The following is a 26,751-nucleotide window of genomic DNA, read 5'->3' on the forward strand; positions in this document are numbered from 1 at the left end:
CTAGGGCAGCTAACACAAAGCAGTAACAACTCTTAAGGCAGGAGGTCTACTTAAGGTAGATCTCCAGGTTGTGGGATATAGAAAGAGCCAAGGTTGCATTCTCTTAGGCTGCCAGATGGGGGCAACAGAGTGTTGTAAAGTACTGGAAGGCTGAATAAAAGTTGTCACAGTTACAAAACCAAGATGGCATCGACATTGCAGCATTTATGTATCATAACGATTTACGTGCTAAAAAAATTTCAAAATATTTTAATAAAGACTTCCACTGCACAAATCAAAAGAGGAAGTACATTCTCTATTTTGCTTAGGGTAAACTCATCTCATCTTTCCCCCCTCTCCAAAAGAGAACAACCCTATTGCTGCAGCATTCTAAGCCTATAAACGTGTAAATATAAACAAATGCTAACATAAAATTCAAGAATCGCAAACAAGTTTTATGTAATAAGGTGACCATATGGAAAGGAGGACAGGGCTTTAACAGTTGCACAGAAAAGGGAATTTCAACAGGTGTCATTTGTATGCATGCAGCACCTGGTGAGATTCCCTCTTCAGCACAACAGTTGCAGGAGCCCTGCCCTCTTTTGTACCTAGTCAAGAGGGGAGGGCTCCTGCAGCTTTAACTGTGGTGATGAAGAGGGAGTTTCACCAGGTGCTGCATGCATACCTGCTGAAATTCCCTTTTATACAAAAATATTAAAAGATACAGGAGCACTGTCCTCCTTTTCATATGGCCACCCTATTATATAAGAAATTTAAATGCAAGTCCCCTTAAGTTCAATGAGTAATATTTATCTATTACATTTCTGTACCACCCAATAGCTGAAGAACTGAGACGTACACCTTTGTGCACACCTGAGCTTAGGAATGGCCAGTGAATTTGTTTGCTCCAGATCTTGAAGCAAACTGACGTGATCCACACCACTACGACCAATGTGTGGATCAGAACACAGTTATTCTCTGGATTTCACATGTCCCAAACGTCTGCTATGTTTTCTTTAACTAGTTAACATTTCTGAGGGGTGCCCTTATCTTTTACATGTCTTTTTCTTTAAACAAACCCAAGAGTCAAATAATCACTCCAAGTGGCCAAAACGTGCGGCTGCCGCGTGTTAAAAATGGGGGTACAAATGCTCCTGGGAGCAAAGGGATGTGATATGCGGCCCCTTTCAGGGACAATGTATGGGAAACAACAACAAAACAACAACAACGATGGTTGCCCCTAAGGGGAAATCCCATACAATGGCACTGGAAGATACCAGGCTGCTCCTGTCTCTGAAGTTACTGCTTCATCAAACAAATTGCACTGAAAAGCTACTAGCCACCTGATTCTTCCTGATGACATGTAGAAGACATGTAGAACACACAAGAAGCTAGGCAACACTTGTAACATTTGTGCCAGGAAGAACCAGGTGGGCAGAGGTCTTCACGCGCACCCAGACTGGGCACGGGAGCAACAACAACAGAGGATTCCAGAACTCCTATGTGCACAAGAGGGGATCTGAGGACCTGAAAGCTCGGAGGGAGAGAAATGGAGGTTCTGTCTCTATTGCAACCCCACATGTCCTCTCAGTTACTCCACTTCTCTACATTTTGCTGTTTCTTCTTCATCTTCTTCACTTGGGCTTTTGACATGGCACCTAACGCAGACTGGGAACATTCTCCCATATGATCAGACACGAGCAGTTTTCCGGACTGGGTTGGGTATTTGGTCTTCATGAGGTTTTTAAATACTGGCTGAGAGAGAAAGCGCTTCAGATGCTTCTTCATCTCCTTCAGCATCTTCTGTTTCTCACTCTCTTCTTGCTCGCTGGGCCGGCCTCCTGTAGACACACACAGGACAACGTCACAAAATATCAAAAGGAGTAAGCGAAGTTTTATCGCTTAAGCAACATCCTCAGATTTTTCAGGGCAAGCACCTAGTGGTTCAATTCCCTACATCTCTTGTTAAAAAGAGACTCAAAGCTGGATCAAATGTTACTTCTGAGCAGTTTCCTCCTTCAAGTAAGGGAGGTTCTTAACTCAGTGGTAGAGCACATGCTTTGTATGCAGAAGGTCCTGGTTCAGCCCCAGTGTCTCCACTGCCAATGATCTTGGGGAACCGCACTAGGGAAAGCCTACTATCCAAGACCTTAGGGAGTCGCTGCCAGTCAGAGCAGACAGTGCTGGGCTAGATGGACAAAGAGTTGGGCTGAGTTCAGACAACACGATAGCCCACAGTAAAGGGTTGAGTGCAGGTTGTTGTTGAAATGTGAGTTATTGTGTTGTCTGAACCCAGCTATGCTAACAAACCATGGTTTGTTAACCATGTTCAGAGGAGGGCAACCAGGATGATCAGGGGTCTGGAAACAAAGCCCTATGGAGAGACTGAAAGAACTGGGCATGTTTAGCCTGCAGAAGAGACGATTGAGGGGACATGATAGCACTCTTCAAATACTTAAAAGGTTGTCACACAGAGGAGGGCCAGGATCTCTTCTCGATCCTCCCAGAGTGCAGGACACGGAATAATGGACTCAAGTTAAAGGAAGCCAGATTCCAGCTGGACATCAGGAAAAACTTCCTGACTGTTAGAGCAGTGCGACAATGGAATGTTACCTGGGGAGGTTGTGGGCTCTCCCACACTGGAGGCCTTCAAGAGGCAGCTGGACAAGCATCTGTCGGGGATGCTTTAGGGTGGATTCCTGCATTGAGCAGGGGGTTGGACTCGATGGCCTTCTAGGCCCCTTCCAACTCTGCTATTCTATGATTTTATGATTCTAAGAGAACCCATGATTTATTGCTCAGCTGTGAACTGTGGATTGTTCATGCTGCAAAAATGGGGTGGGGAGCCAATATCCATTTGCGTACTCCCGAAGCCTCATTGTTTTTTTTTTAAAAAGGTGGTAAACAAGTGACGGTCCTTCCAAAGTTTGAGCACTGGTTGAGGGGGCAGTCAATGGCAAGGGAGGCTGGAGGTAGCACTAGTGAGATTGTCTCTGTGGATGATCCCAGCATCCCCTGATAAAATCGCTCTCCCAGGTTTGGGTACATGGGTATGAACAAGTCATGGGTTCTCAGGGTGGCTTGCTTGAGGAAAAATAAGCCACCCTGAGGAAAATGCGTCAGAGGTTTGGACAACATGACAATCTACCAAGACTGGCTGCCCATGGCAGGTTGTCATGTTGTGCAAACCCAGTCAATGTAAGGCAGTAGGAGGTCTATGGCCATACTACCCTGAACATGCTCAATCTTTTCTAATCTTGGAAGCTAAGCAGGGTCAGGCCTGGTTAGTACTTGGATGGGAGACTGCCTGGGAATATCCTCCCTGCAGTAGGAGGTAAGAATTTATGGGACAGAATCTCACCCAAGCCAGTAGCGCCCAGATCTCAAGTGCAACCGCTTCCAGTTTTGGAGCTCCAAGGATCATGAACTGTTGCAGCTGCTGCACATGCCCTGCTTGACCCTGACAGTCCCTTCTTTTGGGAAGCATCCAGAGATGAGATTGCCTGCCTGCATTCTAAGGCAAAGTTTGCATCATGTGCTTTTCTTGAACACTTAAACTGCGCACTACGCGTAGCACATGTCTAAACCGGCACTATGATGTAACCATGGTTGCAGAATTTGTGGCTTAACCTCTCCCGGCCCCACACCCTCACAGAAACATGACCCCAAATATATATACACACACAGCTACTTTGGGTCAAAATGGATTTTAAATGAAGATAGAAACCATGACCACGACTCTCAGTTGTATGGGTGCAGCGTTCCTCTTTTCGGCCAGGAGATAGGACCCTTGTGGCTCCTTCTTGGATGGCTCCTCCCTTTGAAGCCCACAAACCCTGTGACTTGCCTATTAGATCGTCATCATCCAGATCAAGCTCAAGCGCTTCTGCGGCTTGCTGGAGCCAAGAGTTATGGTGCTTCGCTCGGCTGTTGAAATATTCCACCTTCTCAATCTGCCTCGCCAAATTCACGCGCTCCTGCAACAAAACACAAGGGCCAAACATTTTTATTTATTTATTACATGGCAGAGACAGAATTGGGGCACTCAAAACAGTACAGCAAAAAACACAATCCTAAAAGTTAAAAACAGTAAACATTAAAAACAAACATACAAAGATTAAAAACATAAAAAGCATAAAAACAACAGTATCCTTGTAAAAACAACTATTCTGGAGTCAGTTAGAAACAAATAAACTCAGCACAATGTTGTTAACTGCCTGGGAGAAGAGAAAGGTCTTGACCTGGTGCCGAAAAGATAACAATGTTGGCGGCAGGCGAGCGTCATCGGGGAGATCATTCCATAATTGGGGGGCCACCACTGAAAAGTCCCTCTCCCTTGTTGCCATCCTCCGAGCTTCCAGGCACTCAGAGGAGGACCTTAGATGTAGAGTGCAGTGAGCGGGTAGGTTCATGTTGGGAGAGGTGTTCTGTCAGGTATTGTGGTACAATTATTATTATTATTATTATTATTATTATTATTATTATTAATAATAATAATAATAATAATAATAATAATATCCCGCCTTTTGCCCAATGCTGGGCTTCAAGGCGACATTACAAAATTTAAAACATATACATTTAAAACCTATAAATAGAAATATACTAAGTTAAAAATATATTAAACATATTCCAATATTAAAACATTTAAAATGACAGTTTTAAAAGTCCTTAGCACAGACAGAGGTCCCGATGATTCGCCAAAGGCTTAGAGCACACACTTCCAAAAAGGGACCGCGCAAGGCTGTCGATTGGACATGCTGATTTATCTACTCCTGTAACCCACAGTAAAAGACTACATTATTAAAGCAGTAGAAATGACTGGAAATTCTTAAGAAGCTAAAGAAAGGAAAAATTAACCTTGAAAATCATCCATTACTTGCAATCAACTGCTTAAAACCGAGCTCATTAAAAACAGCTTTAATTTTAACATCTCCACATAACTCCTGCTCTCTTCTGCTTGTCTCTTCCAGGCGAGCACCTGCATAACATATTAGTTTCTGGTTTTGTGGCTCTGGTGGCCAAGAAGAGATGTGCACTGAAAGAAATGGACTTCGGCTCTGCTAGAGCGCAGTAGCTCTGCTCCAACGTAACGGAACTCAAGAGATGGGCACCTCTGGATACCAGTTGCTGGGGAATGATGACAGTGGGAGAATGCGATTGCCCTCCCGCCCTTCTTCCCAGGGGCATCTAGTTGGCCACTGTACGAAACAGGGTACTGGCCTAGTTAGGCCTTTGGCTTGATCCAGCAGGGCTCTTCTGTTTGACGAAACGAAAGGTCTGAACCAACTTGTAGTAGATCAAAACAGAACGACCACGTATCACTTCCCCATGATGCATTGGCCACATGTGATTTTGTACCTGCTCATTTCTTATAGGCGTAGGAAAATGCATGGACAAAGATTTCACCTTCTGGATGTCTAGACTGAGGTCAAAGTTACTACATTTATCAGCAGTACGTCCCGGCTGGCTCTATGAAAGAATTCTAATGTCACCAAATTCTAGCTGAATTAGAACGATGTACTGCAACAGCAGCACAATGTAAGAAGAGCCATGCTGGATCAGACCAAGACTCCATCTAGTCCAGCATTCTGTTCACACAGTGGACAACCAGCGGCCTGTTGGAACCTCACAAGTAGGACATGAGTGTAACAGCACCTCCCGCCCATATACCCCAGCAACTGGTGTACAAAGGCATACTGCCTGTGATATAGCCATCATGACTAGTAGCCACAAGCAGAAGCAAGAGGCAAGAGACTGTGGCACCATGTCCCACAAAGGATGCCTCATTGTCACAAAGTACTTCATCTTCAACCTCTTCTTCTTTACCCTTGCAAATCTCCTCTTCAGAAATGGCTTATGGAGAGCCCCATGTCTTCATAGAATCCTAGAATTGTAGAGTTGAAAGGGGCCTATAAGGCCATCGAGTCCAACCCCCTGCTCAATGCAGGAATCCACCCTAAAGCATCCCTGACAGATGGTTGTCCAGCTGCCTCTTGAATGCTTCTAGTGTGAGAGAGCCCACAACCTCCCTAGGTAACTGTTTTTTCTTGATGTCCAGTCGAAATCTGGCTTCCTGTAACTTCAGCCCATTATTCCATGTCCTGCACTCTGGGATGATTGAGAAGAGATTCTGGCCTTCCTCTGTGTGACAACCTTTTAAGTATTTGAAGAGTGCTATCATGTCCCCCCCTCAATCTTCTCTTCTCCAGGCTAAACATGCCCAGTGGTTTCAGTCTCTCTTCATAGGGCTTTGTTTCCAGACCCCTGATCATCCTGGTTGCCCAGGATGAAAAGGATGAAAACCTCAGGAAAAAGGAGGTTTTAGAAAATGATTACAAGATGGGTTCTTTGGTTTCCCTGAGCTCCTTGGAGGAAGAGCAGGATTATACGCAAACAATTCTTTGTTTTGAAAGAGCACCTTGCAGAAAAACCTAAAAGCCAGAGAAAGGACATCCCAGGAAGCAGTCATTAGTTGGAACCACCTCTACAGTGCACAGACATTCTCTGATCAGGTTCCCATACCAGGTGTTTAAAAATTATCATTTGTTCTGAAGTCTTGAGTAACCATGGAAAGTGTCACACTCAACAAAACACCAACAATTTCAAAAGCAAGATGCATTTTACCTTGATGGCTGCCATGCATTTTGTTTCCACAGGGAAAAAAGGAAGCTCTTCATTCTTCTCCAACGTCTTATAAATCCTTTTAAAATTCACCATGTCGCTTGGGCCAATCAGCAGCAAGCTCAAGCCCTCATTGGCAGCTCTGGCGGTCCTGCCACTTCTGTGCACGTAAATCTCAGAGGTACGCGGAACCTGCAATGGCGCAAGGGATTAAACGCTTTCATGGGGACAAGGCAGAGAGAATGGCATGTGACCATGTTCGGCACCACGCCTGGTTCGCATGTCACAGTGAGCCAGTTCTGACTTACTGTGAATAAGCAAGCACATTTGCCCCCTGCTTGGCCCCTCCTGCCATGAGGACTGGCTAAACAAGCCAGGGACTTTCCATCTGTGGTTTGTGTTTAGAATGCCATCCAAACTGGGAACTCTAGCTTGTTCCTCTCCTAACAAACCAGGATCCTAAGCCAGGTTCTCACCACTGTCTTTCTGGGTTTCAACCCACAAGAGAGGCCACTGTGGAGGCTTTTGGACTCCAACTGAATATAAAACCCTCCTTGCTATTGAAACCATTCATGTTATTTCGGGCTGTGCATAGACACCTCCACCTTTTATTTATTTTATTTATTTATTACATTTATATACCGCCCGACAGCCGAAGCTCTCTGGGCAGTTCACAAAAGTTAAAACAGTAAACATTAAAAAGTATATAAAATTTAAAAACCATCAGAAACATAAAAACAACAGTATAAACACAACAGTATCCATTTAAAAAACAACAGTTCTGGAGTCCATTAAAAAACAAACTTAGCATTGTTAAATGCTGTTAAATGCCTGGGAGAAGAGAAAAGTCTTAACCTGGCACCGAAAAGATAACAATGTTGGCGCCAGGCTAGCCTCATCAGGGAGATCGTTCCATAATTGGGGGGCCACCACTGAAAAGGCCCTCTCCCTTGTTGCCATCCTCCGAGCTTCCCTCAGAGTAGACACTCGGAGGAGGACCTTAGATGTTGAGTGCAGTGTACGGGTAGGTTCATGTGGATACCTCTTTTGAGGATCTGGATCAAGATTCGGATGTCTGAATAATTCTTTAACGGGTGTCTGCCAAGCGGATGCCCCACTTGCGCCCCCACTGTGCATGCTCCTTACCTAGACCCACTGTGAGCACCCACAGTTGTACAGGTCTCTTCAAGAGTCACCATTTTAAAAACGGGCTGGCCCAGGGGTGTTCCGGATCAGTCCGAAGCACTTCAGACCAATTCGGCCGAGAGGCAACCCACTTCGGTTTTCGACCGATTCAGTCCGAATCAGCCTGCTTAAGGCTCGGAATTTAGATTCGGAGCTGAAGCAGTACACAGCCCTAACGTTATTCACAAAATTTGCAAACAGAGAATAGGAGTGGATTTTGTTTTGGTACCTGGTAATGTATGACATGCTGCACATGAGGAATGTCGAGTCCCCGAGCGGCAACATCTGTTGTCAAGAGGGCGCAGCTGAAATGGCAGAAGCGAGGACCAATGGTTATTAAGCAAAGCTCAACACACTCCTTAAAAGGCATCCAAACTGAATTTGATGGGACCAGATGGCTAGGCATATTGAACACCAGCAAAAAAACACACATTTGTGATATGTCACAAGAAGTGTAATGAAGAGAAAGAAACCTAAATGAAAAAGTGGCCCAAAAAGAAGATAACCTATCCATGCTGGATCAGAACAAGGGTCCATCGAATCCAGCATTCCATTCACACAGTGACCAAGCAGCTGCCTGCAGAAAATCCACAAGTAGGACATGAGTGCAACAACATCCTCCCACCCATGTTCCACAGCAACTGGTGCAAACAGGCATATTGCCTCGGATACCGGATCCTAGATGGTTATGTGGCAGCGTTTTCCTCTTTCCTGATTTTAGTTGTATTCTCGCCATTTCACGTGGGCCGTTTTGAGGGGCAGGAAAAAGCAGCAACCAAATAAACAAATACACTGGGCATGTTTAGCCTGGAGAAGAGAAGATTGAGGGGAGACATGATAGCACTCTTCAAATACTTCAAAGGTTGTCCCACAGAGGAGGGCCAGGATCTCTTCTCGATCCTCCCAGAGTGCAGGACACGGAATAACGGGCTCAAGTTACAGGAAGCCAGATTCCGGCTGGACATCAGGAAAAACTTCCTGACTGTTAGAGCAGTGCGACAATGGAATCAGTTACCTAGGGAGGTTGTGGGCTCTCCCACACTAGAGGCATTCAAGAGGCAGCTGGACAACCATCTGTCAGGGATGCTTTAGGGTGGATTCCTGCATTGAGCAGGGGGTTGGACTCGATGGCCTTGTAGGCTCCTTCCAACTCTGCTATTCTATGATTCTGTGATTCTATGATAAACTGACCTGTTGCGTTCGGCAAACCTCTCCAGGTTTTTTAACCTTTGTTTCTGGTGCATGTTTGCATGAAGAGGCAGAGGGTTGCAATCCAATATAGTGAGGAGGGCAGTGAGCCGTTTGATGCAATCGATGCTGTTTGCAAAAACCATGGTCCTGCCTGGGTACTGAAGCAGAAAGTAATAGAGGAAATAGTCCTTCTCTTCCGTGTCGCAGTGGATTCTGGTCTCCGTGAGAGTCTCCACAGTGGCCTCTCTTCTCGTCAAGTCTATCACTTTGGGCTTGGCCTTGATACCCACTTTCTGCATCAGCATCTCCAGCTTCGTCTTTTTGTCTATTCTGGTGGCGTTTTTCTTCCGGAGGACTCTAAGGGGAGCCTGATGGATCAAAGTCAGGGTGGCAGAGAAGACAAACGTCTGACGTTTCGGGTTATACTGAGAATCGCTCAACATTTCCAGCAACTGAGAGAGCTCTAAGAAATGCCCCCTCTCCACCATCCGGTCTGCTTCGTCGATCACCAGGCACCTGTCAAGCACAAGCAAGGGAGTCTGAGGGGTTTTGATTCAAGATAGATGCAACTCCGACACGCTTCAGGAAAGCCATTCCTGATAAAGCACACAAAAAGGATGGCAGCCTCGAGAGGCCCTTCGTCGGGCGCAGTGGGGCTAACTGAAGTTTCGCCACTGATGGCACACGCCGCCCGTGCCCCTGAAAAGTAGTGCTGGGCTGAATCCTGCCCCCTTATTTTCGGGAAGTTTTTCTCTCCCTGCGAAAGTGGCATTGTTTTTATTGCCTCTTTGGCAGGGAGGGGGAGAATTTCGGAGAATTCTCTCCTTGGGGACGGGGACAGGGTTTCCACATGTCTTTTTAAGCGTACACAGTTGTTGAGGGGTCTTCCTTCTATTGATTATTATTGTTATTTTTAAACACCCACCAGGACTTGGGGGAGTCTGGCAGTTCTTTCTGAATGCCTACTGGAGACCATTTATTTATTGCATTTATAGCCCACTTTTTTCCTTCAAGAAACCCAAGGCGGCGTACATAATCCTCCTCCTCCGCTCCATTTTATCCTCAAAACAACAACCCTGTGAGGTGGGTTGGGCTGAGAGTCTGTGACTGGCCCAAAGTCACCCAGTGAGCTTCCGTGGCCAAGTGGGGACTAGAACCCGGATCTCCCGACTCCCAGTCCAACCCTTTAGCCACTACACCACACTGGCTCTCCCTCTCCAAAAGGCATTCAGGACAAACTCCTCAACTCCCACAAGTGCTGGGGGCGTTTTTTTAAAAAAATAAATAGAAAGAATAACCCTCAACAACTGCCTATACTTAAAAGTTATGTGGAAACCCTGACCCTCTTCGCAAGGAGAAAATTCTCACCTTCTCAGCCACTTTCGCTAGAGTTCTCTTCCCTCCACCGCCATCCGCCCCACGAAATGCCAAAAATGGAAGAATCAACATTTTCGGCACAGCACTTCTTAAAATACTCTAAAACAGCACGGGCCCTTCAGTCTTGGTGAGCTTTAATCAGTGGTGTAGTGGTAAATTTCGAAGTGTAGGCACCCATCATGACAGCCACCAGAGCCACGCCCCTAAGCAGAGTCCAAACATTTGGGCAGCTGTGTTGATCCATATCAACAAACCAGTTCTAGCAATGTTACCTTCACCAAGGTAACCCTTTGTAAAGCTAAAGAGCCAACAGCCTATCTGAGATGGAGCCAGCCCAAAATACTTTACATTACAACAAGGTATATATTGTTGTAGGCCGAATTCATCTCACACCGGCTACTGGAGAGCCAAGTGTGGTGTAAGGGTTAGAGTGTCAGACTGGGAGTCGGGAGAGCCGGGTTCTAGTCCCCACTCGGCCATGGAAGCTCACTGGGTGATTTTGGGCCAGTCACAGACTCTCGGCCCAAACCACCTCACAGGATTACTGTTGCTGTGAGGACAAAATGGAGAGGAGCAGGACTGTGTATGCTGCCTTGGGTTCCTTTGAGGAAAAAGGCAGGATATAAATGTAATACATAACATAATGAATAAATACTACTGTAATGATTGCAGCTAAGCTCAGAGGGAGCAGGAGACTCTGAGGGGTGGTGGTGGGAGATGATGTCAGAGTCCCTGCAAATAACCCCCCACCCAACACTGCATCCTGGGTGCCTTATTTTGTACTTGGCTATCCATAGCCACCATTGGTGCTCAGAGTTGTTCCAGACTCAGTGGGGCTGATCCACCTCAGTACCATGTTTTGATACAACAATCATTCATGTGAACGCTCTCGCACAATCTCACCCAAGCTGGTGTCCCCGCCAGAGGTTTTGGACTACAACTCCCATTGGCTGGAGGTGATGGGAGGTGAGACCCAAAACATCTGGAGGGTCTAAGGTTGGGGAAGGCTGCTCTAACAAGGGCAATGGATAAGTCGTAAGACTGTGGTCACCACTCCCTGGAAGTGTTCTTTGAAGCCAAGCCAGGAAGTGGAGGGCAGCTGGCAGCAACACAGAGCAAGAGTGAGAACGGCTCCCATTATAACCGCAACAACAATTATACAAGCGTTTGTAAGCTGCAGGCTCAAGGAAGGCCTAATCTACACCAAGCAGGATATTGCACTCTGAAAGCAGTATGAAAGTGGTAGATAAAAGCCAGGAGCCACATGACTGCTTTATAGCGGCATTGAAATGCACTGACAACTGTTGGGGTATTGACTCATACCATATGCTGCTTTCATACCACTATATCCTGCTTGGTGTGGCTCCTGCCTTTTAGATACCGCTTTCATACCGCTTTCGCAGTGCAATATCCTGCTTGGTGTACGTGAGGCTGAAATGTTAGCATAACCACCTCCATTTTTAACAGGAAACTGTAAAGTCTCCATTGCACACCAAGCAAAATGTCATAATGCCCTGTATGAGAATGTCTCCTTGTGTGCATCCTTGTATCCTTCTTATCTAATATAAACAAGAATCCTGGCTCCAGCTGTCTCCAAGTGCTGCTGTGTCGAAGTTAACTTCTATAACTTACTGTCAGGCCAAAGGTATTGTCTACAGGACTGTTTAGCATAATTAGCTATGCCTCAGTGTTATGTTCTGATTGGTTAATGCTGCTACTGGGCCCTGCCCCTTGCAAGCTCAAATACTGTATCGTATTCCCTATGTCTTTTGTCTGATTGCTCCCTTTGAAGAGACCAGGCCTTGATTACTAATCAATAAAGCGCTTTTGAACCCTCTGTCGCTGGAATGGTGGAGTCGTGCTTAAGGGCTGTTTGGATCTCGTCCTTGGGTGAAAAGAACATTGATCTAACAGAAGAGTCCCAATCAGCAAATATTAGAAGCATTTAGAAACACTTGAAGAGCCTTTGCTCCTTTAGGTAAGGCTGATTTTTCTTCTTTCCTTCCCTTCTGAAAAATGCTCTCAATACCTGAGTTGGCGCAGTGTTGAGAGATGCGGATGCTTCTCCTGAATGAGCTCCCACAGACGCCCTGGGGTCGCAATCACTATCTCCGGCTTCCTTTTCAAGATCCGCTGCTGTTTCTGGGGAGCCATTCCGCCCACCAGAACGGCTGTTTTAATGCCTGGAAGGCAACAATGGACAAATCATTAAGGAGAGGAATCACTGTTTCAGCGGCAGCACGTCCCCGTGCATGGCTTTTCTAGCATAAAAAAGCAAAGTAATGACACGCTTCACCACCTTTGTGAGAAATCCCTGGCCCACTCCCACGGCGTTAAGTTCCACTGCATCAGCCATGCATTGCTCTATTCATATTTATTTGTGTTTCCTGGAGAAGGACCTGGGCTCAGTGGTAGAGCACATGCTTGGCAATCAGAAGGTCCCAGGTTGAATCCTGGCGTATCCAGTTTATAAAGATCAGCTAGGAGTTGATAGGAAAGTCCTCTTGGCTGGGAACCTGGAGAAGAGCTCTGCTGGATCAGACCAAGGGTCCATCTAGTCCAGGACTCTGTTCACAAAGTGGGCAACCAGCTGTCGACCAGGGACCCACAAGCAGGACATGGTGCAACAGCATCTTCCCACCCATGTTCCGCAGCAACTAGTGGATATAGGCTTATTGCCTCTGATACTGGAGTAGCACATAGCCATCAGGACTAGAAGCCATTGATAGCCTTCTCCTCCAGGAACTTATCCAACCTCCTTTTAAAGCCATCCAAATTGGTGGCCGTCACGACATCTTGTGGTAGCGAATTCCATAGTTTAACTCTGCACTAAGTGCAATTGCTGATTGGACTAGAAAATACTGGGCTGGATTGACAAACATTCTAACCAGGTATAAGACAGCTTCCTTTCAACCTAAGTCACCAAGACAGGGCTTCTGTTTAGATGTGTATTGTAATTATTTTGTTCCTTGCTCACTGCCAGAAATATAATTATAAGATAATTATAATCTATTAAAAACATATTGGTAGGATGCTGGTCATAGTGACTGGATTCACACAACACAATAATCCATGTACACTGATGGTGCTATATAAATTAATAATAATAATAATAAAAATAATAATGGTTGTTGGTGACCTGTGAGTTGTTGTTGAAACATGGGTAAACATGTTGTCTGAACCTAGCCATGCTAACAAACCATGGTTTGTTAACCACGAACAACCCATAGTTCACAACACAACAACAAAGCATGGGTTCTCTTCATGGGTTGTCTGTGGTTAACAAAGCATGGTTTGGTAGCATGGCTGGGTTCAGATAACACAAGAACCTACGTTTCAAATATAACCCACATTTCAACAATTACCCACACTCAAACCATACTCAACCTTGTGTGTGGGTTATCATGTTGAGTGAATTCAGTCATTGCCTCCTAAAAGTAAAAAACCCATACAGATCACACGCAGGAAGAGGGATGCACCAAGAATGCAAGAGGGAACACTGATAAATTTTAACTGCAGCTTAATAAAGAATTTCCAATATGTTTTGGTTGACTTCCGTCAGGGGAAGTCATCCAGCAATTAGCTAGATGCAGAACTAGGACTCTTCAAATAACTGAAAGGTTGTCACACAGAGGAGGGCCAGGATCTCTTCTGGATCATCCCAGAATGCAGGACATGGAATAACGGGCTCAAGTTACAGGAAGCCAGATTCTGGCTGGACTTCAGGAAAAACTTCCTGACTGTTAAAGCAGTACTAAATGGAACCAATGACCTAGGGAGGTTGTGGGCTCTCCCACACTAGAGGCATTCAAGAGGCAGCTGGACAACCATCTGTCAGGGATGCTTTAAGGTGGATTCCTGCATTGAGCAGGGGGTTGGACTCAATGGCCTTATAGGCCCCTTCCAATTCTACTATTCTATGAATCTCTTTCTAATTCAATATGTGTAGACGAGCTGCATCTCCAAACACACAAAACGGCATCCAACCCATATTCAATATTCAAGACCACGTGTACTATTCTTTAAACAACTTACACCCATGCAATTCTATGGCCAAAAAAAGAAAAATTCTCAACCTGCACAAATCACTAAATTATGCAAAATAACAACCACTCTTATTTTGGATAATTTGTTTAACTTTTTGCTAGTCGTGATCAGGGGAGGAACCACGCAAGGTACTGAAGTTCCTCTGCCCGCCACTAAAATCCTTATTTAGATACCTCTCCGGCTTCTGATATTTCAATAGACCATGCCCACACACTTCCAAGCATACCTTCACGGCAATGAGAGCTAGAAACTTGCAGGGAAGGAAACTGCAGGAAACATTTTCTGAAGAAAGGCTTCCATATTATGAAGTCAGAGCCAGTAGCAAAGTCAGTGAGGGAAGCTTGCCATCTGTACACAGCTGGGGCACCGGAAACAAGACATACCTGTGAACCTGGTCACTGCGTCAATATGATGCTTTACTTGAACGGCCAATTCCCTTGTAGGAGTTAAGACCAGACCCAGGAGAGGATTGCTTTTATGTGCATCTGCATCGTGTTTTGCAGGACCCAAATCGAACTCCGCATCCTCCAGCACCTTCGCACAGCCTGTTTCCAGAGCTTCGTCGTGGTCCACAGCATCACTGGCTTCATCCCCATCAGAGTTCAAGCCCCCTGTTTCTTCGCTCGCTGCCTGCCTCGGCGTGCCGTCCTCGCTCTCTGCTCCTCCTTCGAGCGGGCTGTCACTTCCGCTTGCCAAACCTTTTGATTTGTACCACTGCAGAATGGAATGGATCATTGGGATGGCAAAAGCCAGAGTCTTTCCACTTCCTAAAACACACACACAAAGAGAATGAAAAGGGACGTTAGAAAGATAGGAAGTGAATTTATGCTACATCAAACCAGGCCTTCCTAATCTTTCTGGACTCATGGGCACATTTAGAAATTTGAGAACCACAAAATGCCTAATCCCTGCTTTGGCATCTACCTATCGTATCTATGATCTTAGGTTACGCCTTAGTCAGCAAAAGCTTGCTTTGGGTCTATTAGACACCACAAAGTCTCTTTAACAAGGGATTGTCTAAACTCATCTTATTGCTGGCAGCGCAATCCAGCTAATGCAAAGTGGAGGATCTGCCTCACTATTTGTTCTACTGCCCTGTCTATTCTGAAATTCATTCTAAATATTTAGATCGTTTTTTTGTGAATAAGTCCAACTGGTGTTTACATGCAACAACAAGACTGTCCTATTGGCATTGGCCAACTTCGCTCTTACAGCTCAATTGAATAGAGCAAAATTTCTGACCTTGTATGTATGATTTGTTTTAGTATTGTTTTTATTATGCTTGTTGTAACCATAGGTTGAAACAATAAAGCTTTATTACTACTACTACAACATATATTTTTGGCAGCGTCCATCAGTTGCTGTTTTTCAGGAACAGTTATGACACAGAAAATTTTGTACTGGAATAGCCTTTAAGATTCACTGATGTACACATTCTTTTAAATAATTTACCTGCTTCATGGAGATGTACAAACAGTCAGCACAGATAAATTCTCTGCACCATTTTGACAGCTAAAAGACTGATATAACAACGTTGGAAGGATAAATGCTCACCTCTTATAATGCAATGAATTGAGGGCATTACAGTGTTTATGTGAAAGGATGGGCATAAAGGATGGGCACCTTCAAATGGATACTTATTTGAATAAATGGTCTGCTTTTGTTGAAGCCCATGTATAATTGCTAGAAAGTGGTGTACATTTCATTTCAGAGCGCTTCAGCTATTACATTATAGAAAAGTAATAATAATTCATTGCTATATATACAAATCCATGTGTTTATGTTAAAAAAAAACAGGAAAAAATAAAATAAAATCATTTAAAAAGTTTTAAGGGTGCCTGTGGGCACTTCAAGGGTGCCATTGGAGGTGCTGTGAATTTTATGGCATCTGAGAGTGCCAAATTGGGGACCCCTCCATCAGACTCTTTTCCCACCTAGTCCAGTGTTGTCTATTCTGAGTGGCAGCAGAACTCCAGGATTCAGCAAGGGTTCCTTTAAAGATCAGCTAGCTGATCCTTGTAGCTGCAGAGATCAGGGAAAGAACCTGAGATCTTCTCGACCTAGAGCAATGTGCTTTACCACGGAGTAATGGTACTGAGCTCTCTCCCAATTAAACATATGGTCCTGCCTTATACAGAGACAGATCTGTACTGGAGCCTGTGCATTTTAGCCTATGAATGAGATGGCAGTGAGCAGTGCAACAGCCAAGTTTTCAGATGACACCAAATGACTCATGGTGGTACAACAAGCAAAAACAGAATTGCAAAGACTTCCCAAATAATCTTTCTGAACTGGGTGAACGAGCTACAGAATGTAGTTAAAAGAATGTAAAGTGATGCACGTTGGGGGGGGGGGGGGAATCCAATCCTCCCATATCCAAATCTGCACCCCCCACTCACGGGGACCCAAATCCACACATCCCTGGGTTCCCCTTTTCCCTTGCCCCATCCTTCCACCAGCTGTTTTGTTCCCTGGCTTTTGCACAGTTTTTTCCCATTCTGAAAGGTTGAAATTTCTCTCCTAAGGCTTAGTTACTGGCAATAAGAGCTTTAAGATAACATATGCTGCTATTTTAGGATCTGCCCCTTTTGCTTTTGGCCTCACCCACCCACCACTGGAATGTGGCCCCCGAGAGGTGCTCCAAAATGGATTTCGACCCTCCGGCTGAAAAAGGTTCAACACCCCCGTTATAAAGAATATACACATCATTGACCGTGGAAAGCTGGTGCACACAAGACACTGTTGTAGTGTGACGTTATACCTGTTTCTGCAGCCCCAAGGACATCCATGCCATCTCGAATTGCAGAAGGCAGAGTCAGAGCCTGAATGGGTGTCGGCGCGCTGAACCCCAATTCGCTCAGTGCCTGAAGAACAGGCTTAGGAACAAAGAGGCCTTTCCATGCAGAAACGTTTACTTCCCGATCCAAAGAAGCAGACAAGACTTGTGCCGTCCAGTTTTTAGCCTTTTTAGAAGATCTATCCTGTTTAAGGCCATCTTGAGAAGAACACGTTTTCTTCTTCCGTTCTCTCTTCCGCCTTTTCTTCACTGGTTTTCTTGCTAGGCCGGTAGCATCCCCTGCCTCACTCTCATCTTGCTCCTGGCTAACAAGGGTCTCTTCGCTCTTGGCCTTGTGATCCATTTCCACTTCCTCCACTTGAAGTTCATCTTCGCTCCTTGCTTCACATTCCAGATTTTTCTCCTTCTTCCTCTTTTTTTTGGGAATGGTTCCAGGCTCGTCCTCTTCTTCATGCCTAATGGGTTTTCTCTTCTTGACTTTTCCTTCTCCAGCTTTCGAGGAAGACACCAAATTATAATCTGTAAGTTCCTCGAAACATACTAAGCCACCAAGCTGCTCATCAGCAAAGAGATTTGGGTCAATCTCGATGGGTTTCCATTTTCCGGTTACTTTGATGCCCTTTCGCTTAAATTTGGATGGTGTCTTAAACTTATTCCCTTGTTTGAGCTTCATGACTGGGCTTTAAAGAAGAAAAGAGGGGAAATATTGCAAATAAGGTTATTAATTTAGGAGGTTGACTAGTTTACAACAATTTATAATATAATAAAATACAAGATGCAAATGCAGCATAGAATACAGCATAAAAATTTAAACGTACAAAATTTAAAACAATTCAGATAGCTAAAAATATTTTAATAAAATACTAGACCTGTTTAGACAACTAACGCCAAAAAGATAAAAGAGTTGGCCCCCGTGAGGCACTTGTTCTAGTTAGGGGGCCACCACTGAGAAGGCCCTCTCCCTTGTCAGCACTCCCTGAGCCTCCCTCGAGAGCAGTAGCTGATTTGGTTCTTGCAGATCAATATGCATATTCTTGTCTCTGCAGCTCCTAGTTATGTGCATTTCTTCTCTGTCTATTCAGTGTTCTACTTTGCCTTCACCTCTAAGAATCCTCCCTCTTCCTCCCATGGCTCTGGACCACTCCCACCCACCTTTGCCAAGTCCTCTCTGCCCCAAATTCCATATTGCCTTCTGAGATGCCTGCTTCTTCCTTTCTTAACCCCTGAATCTCCTACCCATACTCCCCTAGACCTTCCTGCCTATTCTGATCGCACATTCACCATAACTCGAAAAATCCCTACATTCACTACATCGTTTTATTTATTTATTTCAAAGATTTATCAGCCCGCTTTTAGGGAAATACCTCCCAAGATAACACACAAAATACAAAAACATAAAACACAACAAGACAACTGATAAGAAATAATATTGAAATGATAATCCAATCAAAATTAACAATAACACTGAAATTTACCATTAAAACCAGATAAGACTATATATACGGAAAGGAAGACAGGGCTCCAGTATCTTTAACAATTCATTGACCATTCCTAAGCTCAGGTGTGCATAAATGTGTCCGTGTGTCTCAGTTTGTCAGCTACTGGGTGGTACAGAAATGTAATAAATAAATATTACTCATTTAAGTTAGGGAGACTTGCATTTAAATTTCTTACATAAAGGGTGACCATATGAAAAGGAGGACAGCACTCCTGTATCTTTAACACTTGTGCAGAAAAGGGAATTTCAGCAGGTGTCATTTGTATGCATGCAGCACCTGGTGAAATTCCCTCTTCACCACAACATTTAAAGCTGCAGGAGCCCTACCCCCTTTTTTATCTGGTCAAGAGGGCAGGGCTCCTGCAGCTTTAACTGTGATGAAGAGGGAATTTCAGCAGGTGCTGCATGCATACAAATAACACCGGCTGAATTTCCCTTTGCTATACAACTGTTAAAGATGCAGGGGCCCTGTCCTCCTTTCCATATGGTCATCCTAATGGCAACCAATCAATGGAAGGAGTGATCAATTATTTTATTTATTTAAGGATTTATATGCCGCCATTCAGCCAAAAAAGGCTCTCACGGTGGCTTACAAAAGTATTTCTTGACAGTCCCTGCCCACAGGCTTACAATCTAAGAGACATGACACAAAAGGAAAAGGGATTGGGAGGGGGGAGGAGGAGGGGGGAAAGGAAAGCAAATTCAGGCACTACAATCTTAGTTGGAAAGTTCAGCAGTTACAGTTGACAGCAGGAGGGAGGGGGCTCTCAGCTGGAGCTGACCCAGGCACGGTGGAGAGGTGCCTGGCTGCTGCTTCCTCTCTCACTGGTGGCCTCTGCAGAGACAGTTGGTCATGATTATGACAATTGGTCATGACAATTATAGGTCATGATTAAGTCTTTAGGGGTTGTAATACCTGTAATGATGCCCCCCGAAGACATCCATTGGAACAGAGTTCCACAAGTGAAGGACCACCACTAAGAAAGCCTAATGGCTTTGACACGTGGCCACACAAGCAGGGCCTCTAACGTTGATCTCAGAAGTTATTTGGTCAAGTCAAGATTAAGCCCTTAACCATTTCAGTATGTTTATATTAAAAAAGTAATATTCTGAAGTTAAGCTTATAGATCGCCGTATTGGTAAATGAACAAGAACAGGCAATTTTAGCAGGTTACTGGCCATTAGGAATCCAATATGAACTGCTTTATTGTTTCCTGGTGACTTGAATGGTCCACTTAAACAGAAGATCAGATAGATTTAGGGAAGCTTTCTGGAAAAAAATGCAACTGATTCGATATTATATTGCTGAATTCAATTAGGGAACAACCCTACAGCCCCTAGACAACACCTATGGGGGTGGGTGGGGGCTACATAGGATACTTTGGATTCCCGGATCTGAGGCTGGAGATAGGTCTCTGACCTCAGGCCCAGGAATCAGTGCTCCCTGCCAGCTCCACCTCACAGCTGCCACAGAGGAAACCTCGGAGAGGGGGTAAAGGGGGTGTTTCAGTGGGCAGGGTACTGAAGAGGGTGGCTTACGCAGTATCCTCAGGCCTCTCCAGCCTCCTTTCCTCCCCTCCTGACGCGCCCCAGCTAGACGGGCAAAAAAAGCCTATCTAGTTAAAATGCAGAGTGGGAAGAGCAGTGGAGACAACGATTCACCACGTCTCCTGCCTTGCAATGGATGCTAGTAAGCCTTTGAGTTCGGAGGTTTATGAGCATCAAGGGCACATCTCATAGGATTGCACCCTTAGTGGGAGAGTGACAGCGTGGAAAGAAAAGGAGCAAAATATACACGCTTATGTGCAAGGATATGAATACAGAACAAATGAAGTGGGCATCTTATGGTGCCCTCCTATTCCAAAGGAACAAACACCAGGGAAAGAGGGGACAGCTAGTAGCTATGGGAATGGCTCTTAATAATGCAGGAGACCTTATCATAGAATCATAGAATAGCAGAGTTGGAAGGGGCCTACAAGGCCATCGAGTCCAACCCCCTGCTCAATGCAGGAATCCACCCTAAAGCATCCCTGAAAGATGGTTGTCCAGCTGCCTCTTGAATGCCTCTAGTGTGGGAGAGCCCACAACCTCCCTAGGTAACTGATTCCACCGTCGCACTGCTCTAACAGTCAGGAAGTTTTTCCTGATGTCCAGCTGGAATCTGGCTTCCTTTAACTTGAGCCTGTTATTCTGTGTTCTCCCTTGGCTCCTCCTCCTCCTTAGCCTGTTTAGTCCATTGATATAAAAGGTGACAACAGCTACTGCAATGTTGTAGTTAACGTTTCTCCTGGGGAAGAACAAGTTAAAACACTCACTCGTGAGCCACCTCCTACTACAACATGCTTCAAAATGCCCTTCATATGCTTTTGTTCTCTTCCTAGTTTTGAACATTTGGTACCACATATTTTGTTCTGAACAGCAATCCTCTCATTTTTTTTATTTTTACTTCAAGCAGCAAGGACGTTCAACTTACATTATAACTGGCAACTGCCACGCTGGGATCTATGAACTCAAAAAGTGTTACAATTAAGTCAGCGTAGGATAGGAATTTGCTTCTTGGATTTGCACGCAGAAGAAAACATGGAAGGAAAGGGGCCTTGAGCACACCTCCTAGACAGGATTGGGCATTTGACTGGTCAAATCATGGCCAAATATTCTTCAAGTACTAATGCTATGAGAACGTTAGTCATCAACATGTTTGACACTTGAGCTAATGACAAAGGGCATGTCTACACAAGGCAGTTATCCCGGGGTCATCTCTAGGTCATCCCTGTGTGTCCAAATGGGGATCCTGAGGTCAACTGGGGATGACCACAGTCTTTCCCCGTGATAACTGAAACCGGGGATGTCCCGGTTTTTCCGTAGTCCTGGGACAACCTCGAGGACCGCAGCTGGTGTGGCACAGCCTTACAGGCCCTCAAATGGGCACAGAGCTGCACGGGGTGGCTCTGTGCCCATGGGGGTGGGGGACAGCAATTTCACCATCCCTGGGATGGTGGCGGGGGGGGTCAGCGCAGAGTTTGGCGAGGGGGTTCCTTACTTTTTCACCATGCGCAGTTCCTCTTCAAAAAAAAAAAGGGGGGGGAGAAGGCGCCAGCAACGTCCCTCTTCCCTTCCAGGATACCGCACAGCTGTATAGACACTGGGGGAGGATTGCAGAAGCAGGTAAGTCCGCGATCCTCCCCCTCCCTCCCGCTACACCCGTGTAGATGAGCCCAAAGTAACGAATCAGATGGTAAAACCAACAAAGAGTTTTGTGGCATCTTAACAACTAACAAATTTATTCTGGCATAAATAAATTTGTGAACTATAGCCCACTTCATCCTATGCATGGAGTCTTAATTTCAGATTTATATAAGATACGTATGGTAGGCTGGGTGTATGTGGGGTTATAAACAGTGAGGCCGGAAGGAAATTAAATGAAGAAAGTACTGGCAGTGATAATCACATTGAGCTGGTTCACACAATCTCAGGGTGGTTAATAAGCTACGGGGCTTGTTAACCACCCTGCGCATACCAGTTGCATGCTGCCCCAATTTGCATAATTACCCTTGCTGATGTGGCTTCTTGTGTCATCTGAACCTGGCGAAGGTGGCTAGTTGGGGTGGGTAACAAACCATGTAGAACCCCATGGGGTGATGTAGGACTGTTTGTTACCCACCCAAACAAGTCACCCTTGCCAGATTCATATGACTCGAGAAACCGTGCCAACGAGGATAATTATGCAAATTCAGGTGGCATGCAACCTGGGACTAGATAGGCCAATTAACACATGTAGCATGATAAAAACAATCCTTTATCCTGATTCAAGCCTCTCGTGATAGAACTGAACTTGCTGATGAAGTCTAACTCAGGAGTCTCAGACTCCAATCTCCTTTTGACACTTCTTTACTCCACAACAGCCAGCGACAGAGTGTCAAGGAAGACCAAAATGTTGATCCACCATTTTTGGACTATTGCCATTTCTAGATGATTGTCACTGTGAAACAATGATATTAACTTTTAAAAATGTGATACATTATTTTATTACATTTCTATTCTGGCCTCCCCCAAGGAAGCATACATAGCCTCCTCCCATTTTATTTTCAGAACAGCCCAGTGAGGCAGGTGAGCCCAAGTGTGTATGACTGGCCCAACATCACTAAACATCCAATGCATGTTTAGACAGAAAAAAAAATCCAACAACTCCCAGAATCCCTAGCAAGCATGGCTGGCTGAGGCATGCTGGGAGATATATCACTTTTTATGTCTTAACATATATAAGACAGCACCCTAATGTGACACTGCTAGGCAGTGGCCTTTGGCACTTTTGACTGCTTCTGCTATGCTTAGAGGTGCCTGCAGATATAACAAATAGCTAAGGAGAGAAACTTTGTTATGCTGCTAAATTTGCTCCTCACTTACTAACAAGTAACGCCATAACGAAATAAAAGAAGATAAGCTTCCATACAGAAACACAGTGGCCCCATTCAGAAGACACCTTAAACCATGGCTTTAACCATGGTGGTTAAGCCAGAAGGCCAGGCTGTGTTCAGAAGACACCTTAAACCACAGCTTTAATCACTTTTTGTTTTATTCACCATAGTTAAAGCCGTGGTTTAAGGTGTCTTCTGAACACGGCCCAGCTTTCTGGCTCAACCACTTTGGTTAAAGACGTGGTTTAAGGTATCTTCTGAACGGTGCCAATGTCTTTCTTGAAAAATCTGATCAGCACTCTAGCCTTAATTCTAAATTACACGGTCTGGACATTCAGTGTCACATGTTGACACTGCATCCAGTTTTAAACATGCAGCTCTTTAGGCAAGGCTGTACTTTTCTACCAGCAAAGTACCAACTTTTGACAGCTGCACAACAGGCTGAAATTCAGCAGATGTATCTTTTGCCACCATGTACAAATAGTGATAGAGTGTGGGCACCTGTTGAATCCATCTGCCACATATTTGTTAACGGCAATAAAAAACCAGCGGCATTCTGCTCCCCTCCAAGCAACCAGGAAACAAACGAATGCTTACAAAAGAGTGTAAGGAATCACAAAAACAGAAATAAGAACACAAGAGCCATGCTGGATCAAACCAAGGCTTCATCTTTTCCAGCACTCTGTTGATACAGTGGCCAAACAGCTTCCCATGGGAAACCAACGAGCAGGACTTAAGTGCAACGGCAGCCTCCTCTCATGCTCCCCAGCAACTGGTGCACATAGGCATACTGCCTCTTACTGAAGGTAGCATATGGTAAAAGAGGAGGGGGGGAAAAATATTTTTTCCTTAAGGAGGGAGAAAAATAATGAGAGACTTTTCCATCACTATCAATCAATAACCTCCCAATAATATACCATGTCAGCAGCAACATAATGCCAGAACTGCGCAACAGTGCCCCTCAACCAGTAGGAGAATGTAACAGTAGTGTTACAGTGTGAGTTTCAATCAAACCAGCATCCACGTGTACAGGATGACAATACAGCCCTACTCTCACCAGTGTTTATTCAGAAGGTTTATTGATTTCAATGAGGCTTCATTTTCAAATACTGGGGAGCAGGTCCTACCCCCATTCAGCCATGAATCTGAAACTGCAGCCCAGTCCAACCTTACAAGCTTGTTACGAAGATAAAGGAAGGATGGGAAAGGAAGAACTATGTCTGTCGTTTCGAGCTCTTCGGAGAAAGACGGCATATAAATACAAGTTTAAAAACAAGCAATAAGTAGGCGGGAGGAACAATCCTATGCATGTTTACACAGAATGAATTCCTAAAAGTCCCAGCATGTCCCAGCCAGCATGCTATAAACGGCTTAATAGAACAAGGAAAACAGCATCCCACAAGAGCGATTGAGGCGGGATGGAAAGGGAGTCAATTACTGAGCTCCTCGTCCTCTCGGTTACAACCTTTACAATCCTCTCCTTCCCAGTCCTTATCTATACAGTCGCTCGGACGACAGTCCTTGTCCCCACCCCCTGCTTTATTCCAGCCCGCTTGCGGGTCTGATAGCCGATCAAGCCGTGTTTGTACTAACCAACAAGCCTCCCGTAAAGATTCCACCGGACTCTTTGGCGATGCTTCCTGGAATCCCTACCACGTGGGGAGCCTCCTGGGAGCGGCCATAGCACGCTGACGTCATTCTCCTGCGCCCGGATGCGTCAAAACCTTATTAGGAGTGGGCGGCGGCTTATACTTTAGTAAAGGTTCTGCAGTTCTTCTAGTGGAGCCTGGTGGCTCCGATTTCAGTGGGGCTGTGGGTCTATCCTGGATTTCAGTCAGAGCCAGCCAGAATTCTAAGGAGCGATCCAAAGTGCTGACCTCTGACCCCAAAATGGGTTCAGCACCTGGATTCACAGCAATCGGATTCCCACCGCAATCGGAGCCACCAGCCTCCACTGAGTTCTTCCCTCTCTTGTTAGGTATGCGAGAGTTGGCTAAACACTCACAGGGTTAAAACTGAAAGGGAATATAATAATAATAATAATAACCCATCTCTCCATCTGGATCGAGGCGGGGTACAACACAAAAGACTGAGATTGATTGATGTGTATGTTTTTTCTTCCACACACTCCTTTATATCATCTTTACTTTCTGTAGTTTTCAACTTTCTGTCTTTTTTCTGCAATTGTATGCTATCCAGTGGGCGTTATTGCTGTGGCTTAAGGTGGAGTTTTGATGGATTATTAATTGGTGGGAGATTCAGGAACAGGAGGGAACGAAATACTTCTTCACATAGCCAGTGTGGTATAATAATAATAATAACGACAATAACAACAATAATATATTTATTTTTTACACGCCTCTCCCTTTGGATCGAGGCGGGGAACAACATTAGAACAGGAATCAATACAGCTTAAAAATTCTTGATTTAACATTGATCTGGATAGGCCTGCCAGAAAAGGCTAGTCTTTAAAGCTGCCTTAAAATCACACAGAGTTAATTTTCCGAATCTCCTCCGGTAGGCCATTCCACAATCTGGGGACAACAGAAGAAAAGGTCCTCTGGGAAACTGATGTCAGCCTAGTTTTAGCTGACTGAAGTAAGTTCACCCCAGAGGACCTGAGTGTGCGGGGCGGACTGTATTAACACTTTTAAACAATTGCATTTTCACTTTTAGGACACAACCCTATAGGGTAGACATTTCCTAGATGCAAGCCTACAATTTCTGGGGCTTTTTAGTATCCTATGCCTTGCTGGGCTGCTGCCAACAGTGTGGGAGGTGTGACAGGTGTTTTTCACCCCTCCATTTTCCTTTATCTCCTTTTTCGTCTGGACGGTCCTTTAAGCCCATCCAGAGCAGGTGCAATGCTGGGACAAAGCCGGGTCTGAAGAGACCATAGGATTTTGTGTGTTCTGAGCTCTCCCCTCCCCACCCACTGGAACACCCCCTTTTTCATAGAATCATAGAAAAGTAGAGTTGGGAGGGGCCTATAAGGCCATTAAGTCCAACCCCCTGCTCAATGCAGGAAAATGGAATTTCAGCAGGTGTGATTTGTATATAGGGAGAACCTGGTGAAATTTCCTCTTCATCACAACAGTTAAAGCTGCAGGTGCCCTGCTCTCTTTTAAATCTGATCACTCTAGTATAGCTCCTGCACCTTAAATGTTATGATGAAGAGGGAATTTCACCAGGTTCTCCCTATATACAAATGACACCTGCTGAAATTCCATTTTCTATACAACTGTTAAAGATACAGGAGCCCTGTCCCCTTCTTCATATAGTCACCCTAACTAACTAGGAGGCAGAAGCGCAGTGGGTAATTGCCAACTCCTTGGCTTTCTCATTACATGAAACTATTCAATAGGAAGGAAATGTTGTTTTCTGAAATGTTTTGGTTTGTATACATTTTGGCACTTTGTTACATGCTCTGCCATGCAGGTGTGGAAAGTGCCCTACATGTATGTACCAATGAGAAAGGGCCCTACATGTATATTCCGATGTGCAGGTAGGGAGTTTCTCCATAGCAGGTGGGGTGGGGAAGAAGACTGATTAGCCCAGGATTCCCCAATATGTGTGCAGGGTCTCTTCTCACAGGTACAGTGGGGTGTGTGGCTGGCTAGCACGTCAGTAGCAGGAGGTGA

The 26,751-nt window shown here is 45.0% G+C and overlaps 1 protein-coding gene across 1 annotated transcript; it reads right to left on the reverse strand.

Moving 5' to 3' along the window:
• Positions 1–250: 250 nt before the first annotated feature.
• Positions 251–24,737, reverse strand: DDX24 (DEAD-box helicase 24). The gene is made up of 10 exons (XM_063118003.1): positions 24,704–24,737; positions 21,169–21,197; positions 17,162–17,877; positions 14,784–15,167; positions 12,383–12,536; positions 8,977–9,492; positions 8,015–8,090; positions 6,604–6,792; positions 3,827–3,956; positions 251–1,820 (listed from the first exon to the last, which is right to left on the reverse strand). The coding sequence occupies exons 3-10, from the start codon at positions 17,868–17,870 to the stop codon at positions 1,567–1,569; spliced, it is 2,412 nt and encodes an 803-aa protein (XP_062974073.1). The 5' UTR covers positions 17,871–17,877; positions 21,169–21,197; positions 24,704–24,737; the 3' UTR covers positions 251–1,566.
• Positions 24,738–26,751: the final 2,014 nt, after the last annotated feature.

Source organism: Elgaria multicarinata, chromosome 2 (assembly GCF_023053635.1).
Source record: "Elgaria multicarinata webbii isolate HBS135686 ecotype San Diego chromosome 2, rElgMul1.1.pri, whole genome shotgun sequence".
Taxonomy (NCBI): Eukaryota; Metazoa; Chordata; class Lepidosauria; order Squamata; family Anguidae; genus Elgaria; species Elgaria multicarinata.

Bases quoted from the DNA above. Each gene is read 5' to 3' on its own strand.
- DDX24 (XM_063118003.1), bottom strand. From the start codon at position 17,870: ATGAAGCTCAAACAAGGGAATAAGTTTAAGACACCATCCAAATTTAAG. The intron at 12,537-14,783 runs GTATGTCTTGTT...GTTGCCTTCCAG, and splicing joins CGCAGTGACCAGGTTCACAG to GCATTAAAACAGCCGTTCTG. The intron at 9,493-12,382 runs GTATTGAGAGCA...TGTGCTTGACAG, and splicing joins TCAACACTGCGCCAACTCAG to GTGCCTGGTGATCGACGAAG.